The sequence below is a fragment of the Squalius cephalus genome, assembly GCF_949319135.1.
Source record: "Squalius cephalus genome assembly, chromosome: 4".
NCBI lineage: Eukaryota > Metazoa > Chordata > Actinopteri > Cypriniformes > Leuciscidae > Squalius > Squalius cephalus.
Genome location: NC_137125.1, coordinates 46,704,229 through 46,717,421, shown reverse-complemented (window position 1 = coordinate 46,717,421; position 13,193 = coordinate 46,704,229). Strand labels below are relative to the sequence as shown.

At 36.9% G+C, this 13,193-nt stretch overlaps 1 protein-coding gene across 1 annotated transcript in view; it reads right to left on the bottom strand.

Moving 5' to 3' along the window:
• Positions 1-1,045: 1,045 nt before the first annotated feature.
• LOC307157715 (antigen WC1.1) overlaps positions 1,046-13,193 on the bottom strand; it is a gene marked incomplete at its 5' end in the record, with an annotated part of 29,388 nt that continues 17,240 nt past the window's right edge. Inside the window, 17 exons of the mRNA XM_079869640.1 lie at positions 1,046-1,593; positions 1,715-1,777; positions 1,982-2,044; positions 2,175-2,234; positions 2,349-2,426; positions 2,802-2,858; positions 2,976-3,035; positions 3,590-3,673; positions 3,772-3,981; positions 4,085-4,399; positions 4,605-4,682; positions 4,915-5,217; positions 5,588-5,905; positions 5,994-6,077; positions 6,176-6,490; positions 6,573-6,881; positions 7,392-7,706. Of these exons, the coding sequence (XP_079725766.1) occupies positions 1,544-1,593; positions 1,715-1,777; positions 1,982-2,044; positions 2,175-2,234; positions 2,349-2,426; positions 2,802-2,858; positions 2,976-3,035; positions 3,590-3,673; positions 3,772-3,981; positions 4,085-4,399; positions 4,605-4,682; positions 4,915-5,217; positions 5,588-5,905; positions 5,994-6,077; positions 6,176-6,490; positions 6,573-6,881; positions 7,392-7,706 (2,762 nt within the window). The 3' untranslated portion in view covers positions 1,046-1,543. The remainder of the gene's footprint in view (positions 1,594-1,714; positions 1,778-1,981; positions 2,045-2,174; positions 2,235-2,348; positions 2,427-2,801; positions 2,859-2,975; positions 3,036-3,589; positions 3,674-3,771; positions 3,982-4,084; positions 4,400-4,604; positions 4,683-4,914; positions 5,218-5,587; positions 5,906-5,993; positions 6,078-6,175; positions 6,491-6,572; positions 6,882-7,391; positions 7,707-13,193) is intronic.

Here is a 13,193-nt window from a genome sequence, read left to right as displayed (position 1 = left end):
ACTTCTCGAGATTCCCGCTACATTACTTGATTTAGCATTATCAACAATATTCCAACTCAATCCATGTCCACGACTGAAATACAAAGTATCCATTCATTACACCGAAACTCACCGTGTTTTATAGCAAACTTGGCGTCACATCCATCCATCTGCTGTTCATGTTTGAAGGGTTCAATCCCTTCAGGTGTTCTTGCTTTATTATTGAGAGGTGCTCGATCTCTACTTCCAGTCTCTCTGAGTTTGGTCAATACTCCTGTTGGCAAATTGTGTTTTGCTTCACCCAATAAAATTCCACAAATTCCTAAATTCCACATTCATAAATCTAAATGCTAAACCTCTCTTTCTTGTTTTTATCAAAGAACTTTAAAAAAAAAAATACCTCTTTTCAATTATACATTGTCTGAGAACAAAAAAGTATTATTATCTGTTTGCAATTATTTTATTTTTTTCAGTGTCATGTAATTCTCATTATTTGTAATCCCCCCAGTTGTTGTTTTTTGTATTCTGTTGTTATTTATTACTTTGTTTTGAGAATCAATACAAAAATGCTGTTTGTGTTTCTTTATTTGCATGTCTTGAAGTAATATAGGTATAATAAATAATAATAAAAATTACAATAAATAAAATAATTCAGTATTATCATCTTACTTTCATGTTGAGGTAACTGGATTAGTTTACTCTTTTTAATACGATTAGATAAGAAGAAAAGAAAAGATGGAATATATTTATATGTTTACCTTGTCTTGTATTTAATATCATGTAAACATATTCAGCGCCCTGTCAATTATTTGGCAAATGATTGATACATGTCTTATTATGTCTGTCTGTATGAATTTTTGAAAGATGAAAATTTTTAATTATGAAATTAAGAAATTTTGAAAAGTTGTTGAAAATAAAAACCAAGAATGGACAGTCCAACATCAACCTGCAGATGAGCTAATGCAAAATATTCTATCAACCACAAAATAAGACTAAAAAACTTACAATTATTTACCGCATTTTAAATTTAAAATGGACCATCACACAATAAACTGCAGTTGAGATTGGTGTTTAAATGTGTGTTATTTGTTTATTGATGACCAAAATTATTCGTACAATTATCTTTGCATACCTTTTTGTTGTTATCACTAAAATGTATTAAATAAAACTGCATTGGGAATTGTTATGCTCTAAATTGATTTGAAATGTTGTCATTGGATAGTGCTGTCAACTGCCTAAAATACTGTAACTAAAAATTATTTCCCTACATTTTCTTTTGTCCACTATCCTGCAAATGTTCTTTAAAAAAAATGAATTCATTAAGTTCATACAAATTAATTCATTGATTAAAAAACATATCTTTTGAGTATCCATTGATATCAATAGAAAAATAACAGGCCAAATACTGAATCAAATTTTGCGGAACATAGCATTTCATACAAAAATATTTGAAATAGCATAAAAACATAAGGCACTGATGCATTAGAAACAACATAAGAATCTCCCAGTTGCTCCAGGAACTGTAATATGATTTGATGAAGAGGCAGTGGGTGTGGTCAGTGAGTCATATGGCTCCTCCTTCTTTCTTTGACTCCTCCTCCACATCATCATAATCTGTTTTTAAAAACAAAAGCAAACTCATATTTTCATTGTTTTAATGCACCAAGATGTAGATTAAATGAGCAACATAACAAATAAAAGCAGATATAGGTTATAGAAATGTTCAATAACCTACCCAACAGGTTCCTCTCATCTTCACTGCTGTTCTTCACATCATCATACTCCTCCTGATCTCCCTCTGATTCATATGTGAAATAAAAACCTCACATTGTAGTTTGTAAATCAGCTTGTGTCATTAATGATGTTATTGATCTCTTTCACCTCATGAATGTCTGAGATTATTAGATTTACTCCTGATAAAGTCGTGATGATTCATTAATGGTAGAAATGTTCAATATTAGTGGGTGAAGGTGATCATGAAATGCAGTTCTGTGTGACTCACCTTTTACATCTCGAAAGATCTGTCCATTAATGATGACATCATCATAATGCTCTGGCGTGTCCACTACACATGAACATATAGACAGAACAAACATTGCATTATATCTTACAATGTAATGGGATTAATACATAATATCATAAATCACTATAAAAGGATTATGGAAAATACACCAATAACAATAAAAAGTAAACACCATTTTTGATAGAGTTCTGTCCACTTGTCATTACATCATCATAGCTCTCAGGTGTGTATTCTGTAAATTTAACATAAGACAATATATAATGTATATATATTTCTATATATACATATATACAGATTTTAATATATTTTAAATATTTCTTCCTATTATAGAATAACCGAACGACACCTGTCTCACGATCTGGTTTCAGTCCATCAGTGATGACATCATCATAGTATCCCGGTGTGATTTCCTTCATCATCTCTTCTGCATCAAAACATGTATAATTTGGGCATTTTTTAATATTTTTGGAAACAAAATAAATGTAAAATATACTGTTGCAGGTTTTGGGTAATGAATGTTTGCTGTGTCCCAATTCAGAGGCTGTGTCCTCCGGTCGTCGCATTTGAAGGCTGTATACCTCATCAAGGATGTCTTATTTAAGAGAAGTAACCGTAATAAAATTGACTGTTATTCCTCATGAGGTGTAAAATACTGAAATTTCTTTCTTACTTTGCAATCTAACGGGTATTTTTCTTAAATGAGACTCAGTGACGTATGCAGTCTTCAGATGCGACCTCCGGAGGACACAGCCTCTGATTGGGACACAGCCTCTGATTGGGACACAGCGGGATCACTGACCTTTCAGGACACTGCCATTGGTGACATCATCATAATATGCAGTCTTGAACTCTTTTTCTAATAAGATCAAAGTTTTAGTATTGTGAACAGTTGAATTAGTGTTAAAATGTGTAAATAGTTTTTTTTACATTTGTAAAACAAATTATTGATTTAAATCTACTTTAGCCCTCTAACCTGAGAGAAGCTCATCAGCATCTTCATACCCAGAATGCAGTTCTTCAGAGACGAGACTCCCTGTTAAAGGACAGCAGAACAGTCAGAAACATGTTCATCATTACAAACAGACTGAATCCTCATTTCTCCTTTGGATCATGAAGCATTGTGTTACTTACAACACAACACAAATATTAATTAATTAAAAGCATTAGAGGCAGAAATACCATGTTTTTTTGTTTTAGGCCTATTAGCAAACACACATGTATCCTCACATGAACCCAGTCCTCACTGCCTTCCAGAAATACACACAGGAAGAGACAAACACACACACACACACACACACCTGCGCCTAGACTTAGAAAAATATGAACCCCTCAATTACCCCCAAAATACACACAGGAAGACACACACACATACACGCACAGACACACACACACACACACACACACACACACACACACACACACACACACACACACACATAAACATGCACCTGCAGCTCTGTGGTTTTCTGTGAGGAATTCTCTGGTTTAAAGCCGGAGGTTTAACAGGACTAATAATAGATGAACATCAAGTGTCTGACAGACTCTCTTATTAATCATATTAAATAAGATTCACGGCTCATGTCTCACCTCTCTGAGTGAAGTGATTGTGTCTGTGATGAATCTCCTCATAAACGGCCTCAGTCGTCGTCCTGTGCCTCCTCTTAGAGAGAGCTGTGAGTGTAGACAGACAAACCTGCTGTCAGTTCACAACACATGACTGATCACACACTGAATAACACACAATATGACAGTCTCTGGATCTCTCCTACCTCTCCTCATCACTCTGTTCTGCTGAATCAGTATAAGCAGTGGCACTAAGAGCAGTAAGAGCAAAACTCCCAGTACAACCACAAGCACAGAGAGAGACACTGGAGGAGTTTGTGGAGGAGTGACTGATGTTGAGCGCACTGGAGGAGAAACTGGAGGAGAAGCTGATGTTGTTGTGGCAGGAGTAGTGGACACTGACAAATCTGACAAATCTGGCAAAACAGACACAGACAGATTAAAAATCATGCAAATACACAGTTAGTAGCACTAAAATGATGTGAAAATCACTATTATCGGTCAGTGTTTTGCTCTGACCTGCACAGGTGAGTCCAGCGTGCTCTTTGTGGGAGCAGTCAGTGTGGTTCTTCAGGGAGAGAGGACAGTCCCACAGGTGAATCTCATTCCCTCTGCACTCGACTCTGTTCAGCCACACAACACCTTCACCAGCACCAAAGACTGAATTCCCATCAGCCCTCAGTGCTGCTCCACAACCCAGCTGCCTGCAGACCACCTGAGCATCGCTGATGTCCCACAGATCAGCACAGACTGAACCCCACACAGCGTTATGATACACCTCCAGCCTCCCAGAGCACCGGCCCAAACCTCCACTCAGTCTGAGAGGAACATGATCTAAATCACACACAGCAACATCACTGACCAGCTTCAGGACACCATTCACAACAAAACACACTGAAACTGAACAGCTTTAAATGTATGATTAGTGGATTACATTTATGAATTTGATTATGATTTTTAAATGCAAATACATTCTAAATTTATTTTTAAATTTAAATGCACATTTTAATGGAAAACAGTCTTAAATTAAAAATCTTACTTGAACACTGTCTCTGGTGAGGAGATGGAGAGGTAGAACATGTCAGGCGACTCTGAGGAGACTCAGGATTCTCCTCCTCTGAGATTAAATATTAAGAGAACTGAACATTAGGACTCAAAAATCATAACTTCTCTCAGTGAAACAAATCAATGTGAAAACATAATTTAAGCCTCATAAATCATTTTAGGCTCTGTCCATCAAATTAGTTTAGTGTTTCAGAAACAGTTTATTCACCACATTATATACTAACATTGTGTTTAAAGAAACATAACTACTGAGACCATCTTACATTATTTAAACATAATCTCACTTGAGCAGGTGATTTTGGCCACTTCACCTTCACCACAGTCATTCTGTCCCCAGGGTGAAGATGGACACTGCCACAGATTTGAATCATGTGGTCGACATTTCACTTCATCCAGCCAGTTACGAGCTGATTCCAGTCTTGATGTAGAATCAGACAAAACACCAGATCTTCCACAGTTCAGCTCTTGACAGATCAGACTCGCTGTGTCTAGTTCCATCTGGTTCCAGCACACATTACCCCAGGATCCATTGTAGAAAACCTCCACATTCCCTTCACAGCCCTCAGTTAACCTGATCTCTTTAAACTCTAGATAGAAAAAGAGCAATTCTGGATCTAACATTTCACCAAAATAACTGGTTAATACAAGGCTAATGCACACTGCTATACTGGTAGCATCTGAAAAAGATAATTATATTTCTATAATATATTATGAATCTTATGTACTACTTGATTCTGCTTGGTCAATAAAAAAATATTTCAAAAGTAGCGGCATCCATGGCAGTGCTGTCTATCAGACCATCATACAGTAAGATGGTCTTTGTTGCTAAATATGATCCATCCACTCCTGATTATCCTAGTGTTTATTTAGCAAAAATTACCATCTTTACATTATCCCTTTAAACATTTGAAATGATATATTTAAAAATCAATCACATTATTTTACTTTACCGTTTACCTGAGCACACGACTCCTACATCCTCCTTGTGTTGACAGTCATGTTTCCCCCAGCCTGGAGAAGAGCAGTTCCACAGGGACGTCTCATTCCCCTCACACTCCACCTCATCCAGCCATATGGGTCCAGAACCAGGACCAAACCAGGCTGGTACCTGCTGGTTACTGAGGGCCACTCCACACTGCAGCTGTCTGCACACCACATGGGCATCTTTAATATCCCAGGAGTCATCACACACTGTCCCCCATGAGCCACTGTGAAAAACCTCCAGCCTCCCTGCACAGTCTCCCCCAGAACCCACCAGCCTGATGGACCCGCGACCTGATATTCAGAGAGAGAAAAACAGTGCTTGTACATGAACATTATTTATCATTAACAACTAAATCTGCCCAGATGATGATTTTCTCACCAAAGTGTTTGATTGACAGCTGTTGTGTGGAGCTGCAGTTGAGAGTTTCTGGAGAGCTGCAGTTCCTAAGATGAGCTTCACTCCCTGGAGAGAGTATTTATTTGTAATTCAGTATTTATCTAAAATGTATACAACATTTTAATCTGAAACCAATGACTTCATCACAGTGTGAATTTGCTCACCAGAGCAGACGACTCCAACATCTCGTCCATGCGAACATTCAGCTCGACTCCATGAAGAGACGGAACATTCTGAGAGTTTTGTTTCATTCCCGTCACAATCAAACACATCAGCCCAGATTTCACCACTTCCCTCTCCAAACCAGTCTGATCCCACAACAGACACAGCAATCCCACAGTTCAGCTGTCTACAGAGGACACTGGCAGCTCTCATATCCCAGCATGCATCACACACTGAGCCCCATTCATTGAGGAACCGAAGCTCCACTCTTCCAGAACAAGAGTCTGAACCATTCATCAGTTTAGCATCTGTGTAACCTGAATAAAGAACAGAAGTTAAAATAGTGTATAATGCAGCTGACAGAGGAGAATGAAGAGAGACAGAATATTGATAATTTACCAGAACAGATCAGGCCCACATTATTGTCACTGGTGCAGTTGTGTGATGGTGATGTTGGACAGAAGTAAATCTGAGACTCATTTCCTCTGCACTGAATCTCTTGTGTCCACATCTGAGCGTCTCCTTTTCCAAAAGCAACTTCTCCCAGCACCTGTACAGGAGCCCCACAGTCCAGCTCTCTACACACAACCTCTGCATCCTGCTGGTCAAAGGCAGCGTCACACACTGTGTACCAGGTGTCCCCATGAATCACCTCTAATCTCCCAGAACACAGGTGAATCCCCTCGGAAAGTCTGGGATGTTTATGATCTGTTTATATTAAATAAAATCATACAAAATAGATTTATTTAGAGTGGTAGGTTTAAGAGTGTGTTTAATAATAACAACATTCACTTTTAAATACATAGCATGTATATAATGCCAATTAGTAGGAAAATGTCAAAATAAATATCGCAGGTTAGACACTGAACCCCAGCCGCCTACAAGAAGCATCTCCACTCTCCCAGAACACAGGTGAGAACCAGCAACAAGACTATGCTTTCGGTAGTTTTTGGTTTCTGATTTTATTTACACAACAGAGAAGACCATATGTCACAATGATTATGATATGGACATAAAACAATAGTCCTTTCATTAATAATAGATTTTATAATAGATAAAATTGAGTTGTTAAGACAATAAACTAAACTATTCATCAATTAGATTGCTTATGATTTGCTCTGAAGAAAAAGTTACATAAAAGTATTTTAAACTGCATGTAAGATGTTTATTAATGAAAGTCTGTGATGCATTAACAGAGTGATGTATGGAGCCGCTCACCTGAGCATCTGACTCCAGCATCTTCATGATGACCACAGTTATGAACACCCCATTCTTCTGATGTACAGTTCTTCAGTGTAGACTCTGATCCACTACAGGCCACATCATCCATCCAGATTGGTCCTGATCCTGATCCAAAGTGAGCATCACCCACAGCCTCTAGAGCCTCTCCACATCCTATCTCTCTACACACCACCTCAGCATCAGTCATATCCCAGTCATCTCCACACACTGTTCCCCACTGACCATCATGATGAACCTCCACTCTACCAGCACAGGGACTGTTACCACCAACTAACCTCACAGTCTCAAAATCTGTACATGAAAGAGAGAAAGGGATCGAATCATGCAAAGTCAAGAAACATAAGATGTAAAAAGTTGGTAAATAGAAATATATAAAAATATTTTGAACTGGACAACTAAAGCTGGGCATGAGTATATAACAAATCGGTCTCCTGTAAAAGCTCAAATAATTTATAAAATGTAATTGATAATTAATGATCTAGTGTCAAGATATAGTTTCTAGATATTACAAAGGCTTCTATTCAGTTTCTAGTGGTATAATGCCATCATAAACAAACTACTGATTTAAAAAGGTAAAATTTGATATCTTTACAGCCTATTTTGCACTTACCAGATGTGGTTATAGTGACTATAGAGGAGAGTAAAACGAGTGTCAGAAATCCCTCCATCTTCTTCTGCTCGTCACACTGTTTGTTTGACTCTGTTTCTCCTCTGCTCCCTCAAACACACTGAAGAAACTGGCTCCTGTCAGTCCCCTAAAGAGAGAGAGACTCTCACAGCTGCCAATGACACTCACTGTTACCTTATTAGACACAACAGAGCAAATCATCAAACACAATCACTGACAAATCACACAGCAGCATTTTTATTTTCTCCATATATATCAATAAAGTGTGAGCGCTGATGAGCGGGACTCCTCCTCCAGTGTGAAGAGACACTTCACTGAGGACAGACTCGTGTCAGTCATATGTCAGCGTGGAGAGAATGTCACTCTAAACTTACAGGAGATTGATAGAGAAACACTGCAGGTTATATTCAGCATCAAAGCCTGTCACTGCACACACAACATACAAGACTGACTGATGACTGACTGACTGGACACTTTATTTCACACACAAAAATAATTGATCTTTGATAAATATATAAATATAATACATATTAAACTGAACATTTTAAAGTTATTTTTGGAACAAATGTGTATAATATCAAGTGTATTTACTACTGTTACCAAGAGCACAATTAACAATATGTTAATAAATTATTAAATTAACTGGAATGGTTGTGTACAACAAACAGAAAAGTTTCAGACCACATTTGTATGTAAACATTGTTTTCTTTTCCATATATTCATTTGGAATTATATTCAACACATTTGTAACTGTAATGTGTTTAATATTGCAATGCATAATTCCTCCAGCAGAGAGCAGCAACACACTTATTATAAAGAGAAGCAGACAAGCGTCTGGTCTATGTTAGAGCTTCTCATAACCTACATTTTTATTTGCAGAAAATGTAAATTACTTTGTTTACAGATACTTTGTTTATAGCTTCAATTTTAATTTATTAGATAGAGTGAAGTCAGCAAAACTGGGACACTTTTTGGTAAACTGTGTATGAAATACAAATAAATGTATTCTACCTACACTGTTATTGTTTTAAACAAATACTCAAGGTCTCTTGTATCTCCAGAATCAGGGTATCTTCCGTCCATTTCATTTCCTATTTGAAATGAAATAAGCAGAAACGAGAAACGGCGCCTTTATTCGTTTTTTCGTTTTTTCCAAAAAACGAAAAAAACGAGATTTCGGCTTGATTTTTCGTTTTTTAGTTTATAGGCAAAAAACGAATAAATTACTTCAAAATTTGTTTTGCACATGTGGACGGTCATGAGGCGCCCCTGTCAGCCGATTGGTCAAGAAAATCTGAGCATGTGACGTCATCGGTAGTTCCCCAGGTTTATTCAACAAAATAATAGTCCTATGGCTCTGCGTACCGCATATTAAACTGTTCATGGCAGGTCCTGGGCTTACTTATGTGCAACTTAACGCGTTTCAGAGAAATATTTATATATCAGAAATATTAAATATTAATCTGCACCCAGACGGTTTTATTAGCCTAAATCTGTCTGGTGCTGCGCTAGACAGCGCAGCGGGTGAAGCAATGTTCAGTCAAGTGCATACGCAGCAGTCATAACTCTTCTTTTAGACAATACGCTCAGTTTTGGACAAGGGGTGGCTATTGCAAATACTGTAATGCAAAACTGCTGATGGTGGTGGGTACCGCGATGATGGTAAATAAAATTGTACTGTAACTCTAGCCGCGAGAGTGAGACAGCGAGATGATTGACAGGACAATAGGACATAGCGGAGGAAAAAGCGCAAGATTTTGTTAGTAAAGAAATATTTATTTGTTTAATATAAAAAGTGAGTTTGTCTTTGAAAACAACAACAAAAAGGTGAAATAACAGTGTGATCACAAAACTGAGCGTTCGTTTTAAAGGTAAAATTTTCAAATATATTTTATTTATTTGTTAGCCTATGCTGTTGTTATTCCGTCTTAATCGTTTTGTTAATTAAAGTTTAATACTATGCAGGAGTTTTTTTATTGTAGCCTACTATTTTATTGTTGTTGTGTTTTCATTAAAAAATAACAATGAACCGCATTCGTTTGAAAGGTTAATCCATAGGTCTTTCATTTACTTGTGTTATCTCATCCGTCTTATTAGCTTTGTTAATAACGAATAGGCTAATGTTAATTAAAATTGTTCAAAGAGTGGAGGAAGATGTTGTCAAACATTAAAAAAATCTAAAATAAGTGCTATATGCTGAACGTACCCTCGTGCACTGTTCGATTTCCGTGTAGGCTATTACGGAGCGGGTCAAATTGACAAATTGGTCAAATTGTTTTTTAACCATTTTTAAAACCTTTTTCTTTTTATAAACAGTATAGGCCTACTGGCCTTTTTTGCATCATTTTTTTTTACGTTTTATTTTTTTCTTATACATTTTATGCTTATAACATCATAACTGAACAATTAAATGTAGCTGTATAATGAAAATAATGTTTACTTTTCCTAAGTTAACTTTCCCTTTAGTTTCCTATAGACATAGTTCCCTAGTTTCCCTAGTTTCATTCATTTTCTGTATCTTCAACAACATTTTCCTCAATCTCTGAAGCATCCTCTAACTGGGAAACATCTTCTTATCAGTAGCCTATCATCAAAAACCTGTGAAATTACTTATTTAAATGTCAATCTTCGGGAGCTCATGCTGTCTATGCCAAAGTCTTGTGCCACACTAAGCAAAATTGTGGGAAAGCTCATTATTCACTCATATGGGAGTGAGAAACAAAACATAACAAAAACAATCAAATAAATGTTTTTTATTTATTTATTGGCTCTGTAAAGCTGCCTTTGAAAATCATAAAAGGTTAAAAGCTAGGTATTTCAGATATCTTGAATATAGAAATGAGAGCTTATTTGTTATCAAGCATGTTATCATCAGCAACTTTGCATGCATGATGATAAATGAAAAAAAGTCACAAAATACCAACAAACAAAGGTTTAATATTATTTCAGGTAGATTGAAACAATAAATGATGGCTCATTTTTACCATCTGTGGCGTACAAAATATTTTTCTGTATTAAAATAAGTGGAAAAGCTCATTTTAGCTTCATAAGGTTGTAAAAAATCCAAAATAACAAAATATAACCAAGCAATTTTATTATTTTGGGTCAGTAGCCTACAGTTGCATTAGAGCGTTAAAATGTTTGGGTCAAATTGACCCGTGAACATCAGGAACGTAACCTACTATAGCCTAGTAATTTTGTTTGTATAGGCTATGTCAAAACACATCAGCATGTTGAAACTTTGCATGTTCGTCATGATAAATGAGAAAAAGTCACAAAATATCAAGAAAAAAAACCATAGGTTAACCAGTATTTCCAACAACTAGAAAGGGTTCTTTCACACCTGCTTCATTTAGTTCTGTTGAATCGCACTAGAGTTCGTTTTCCCCCTTGGTGCGGTTCGTTTGGGCAGGTGTGAATGTAGCAATCGCACTCGGGTGCGCGCACCAAAAGTGGACCAAACAAGCGGTACGCTTTCAAACGAACTCAGGAGCGGTTCGTTTGTGGTGAGAAAGTGATCCGACCTCGAACAGACCCAATTGCCAAAGAACGGCGCATTTTTGGACTAAACAGCTGCCCGCACGTTAATTCTGACAATCGAATTGCAGAAATATGTTCACGACCCATCTGGCCAACGAGTGATGTGGATGTTGTCACGTGACTGCATTTTGGTTCGTTTCATCAACTGATTCGGACCAGAGCAATCAGTGTGGTGTGAAAAGGAACCAAAACGCCTGAAAAATGCAACAAAGTATAATTTTCTCCCTTGGTCCGGAATGAACGGAACTACAGAAAGCACCCTAAACGGTTCAAATTGACCCGCAACATAAGGGTTAGGGGTGCTGAGGGGGGACCTCTGGCGTGGAGTCCGGAAGAAAAAAAAAATATGGGTGGTAATAAAAATCAAGTTTAAACAAACTCGTGTTGTGTTTTGGCTATGCATACATACGTGTGTTTGTGGTTGTATTTTACGCTGTAGGCTACAATTACACTGGGTCACCAACATAGCCCAGCACAGTTTTAACTCCCGCATCCGCATAGTATTAAACTTGTAGCATAAAACAACAGCATTATAGGCTAACAAATAAATAAAATATATTTGGAAATTTCCCTTTAAAACGAACGCTCAGTTTTGTGATCACACTGTTATTTCACCGTTTTGTTGTTGTTGTTTTTAAAGACAAACTCACTTTTATATTAAACAAATAAATATTTCTTTACTAACAAAATCTTGCGCTTTTTCCTCCGCTATCGTCCTGTCAATCATCTCGCTGTCTCACTCTCGCGGCTAGAGTTACAGTACAATTTTATTTACCATCATCGCGTGACCCACCACCATCAGCAGTTTTGCATTAGTATTTGCAATAGCCACCCCTTGTCCAAAACTGAGCGTATTGTCTAAAAGAAGAGTTATGACTGCTGCATGCTACACTTGACACACAGATTTAACTCCGCACAGCTAATAAAACCGTCTGGGTGCAGATTAATATTTAATATTTCTGATATATAAATATTTCTCTGAAACGCGTTAAGTTGCACATAAGTAAGCCCAGGACCTGCCCTGAACAGTTTAATATGCGGTACGCAGAGCCATAGGACTATTATTTTGTTGAATAAACCTGGGGAACTACCGATGACGTCACATGATCAGATTTTCTTGACCAATCGGCTGACAGGGGCGCCTCATGACCGTCCACATGTGCAAAACGAATTTTGAAGTAATTTATTCGTTTTTTGCCTGTGAACTAAAAAACAAAAAAATCAAGCCGAAATCTCGTTTTTTCGTTTTTTGGAAAAAACGAAAAAACGAATAAAGGCGCCGTTTCTCGTTTCTGCTTATTTCAATTCAAATAGGAAATGAAATGGACGGAAGATACCCTGATTCTCCAGCTATGGTTGTTTGAAGGAATATGTTTTTTTTTTTTTTACAAAGACTCAAAAATGAAAAGAAACCATTTTTATTCTAGCCGTTTTCAGATAAATTTGGGACACACAATTTAATCTAGTCTGTGATTGGATAATACAATTGCTTGCAACAGGATATTGTACAAATTCTTTTTTAATAGAAATTATTCAAAATGTAAAACAATAACTTTATTAAAACATACACTCTATAACGGATTGTGTTGATGATGTTTCATGCACAGCTC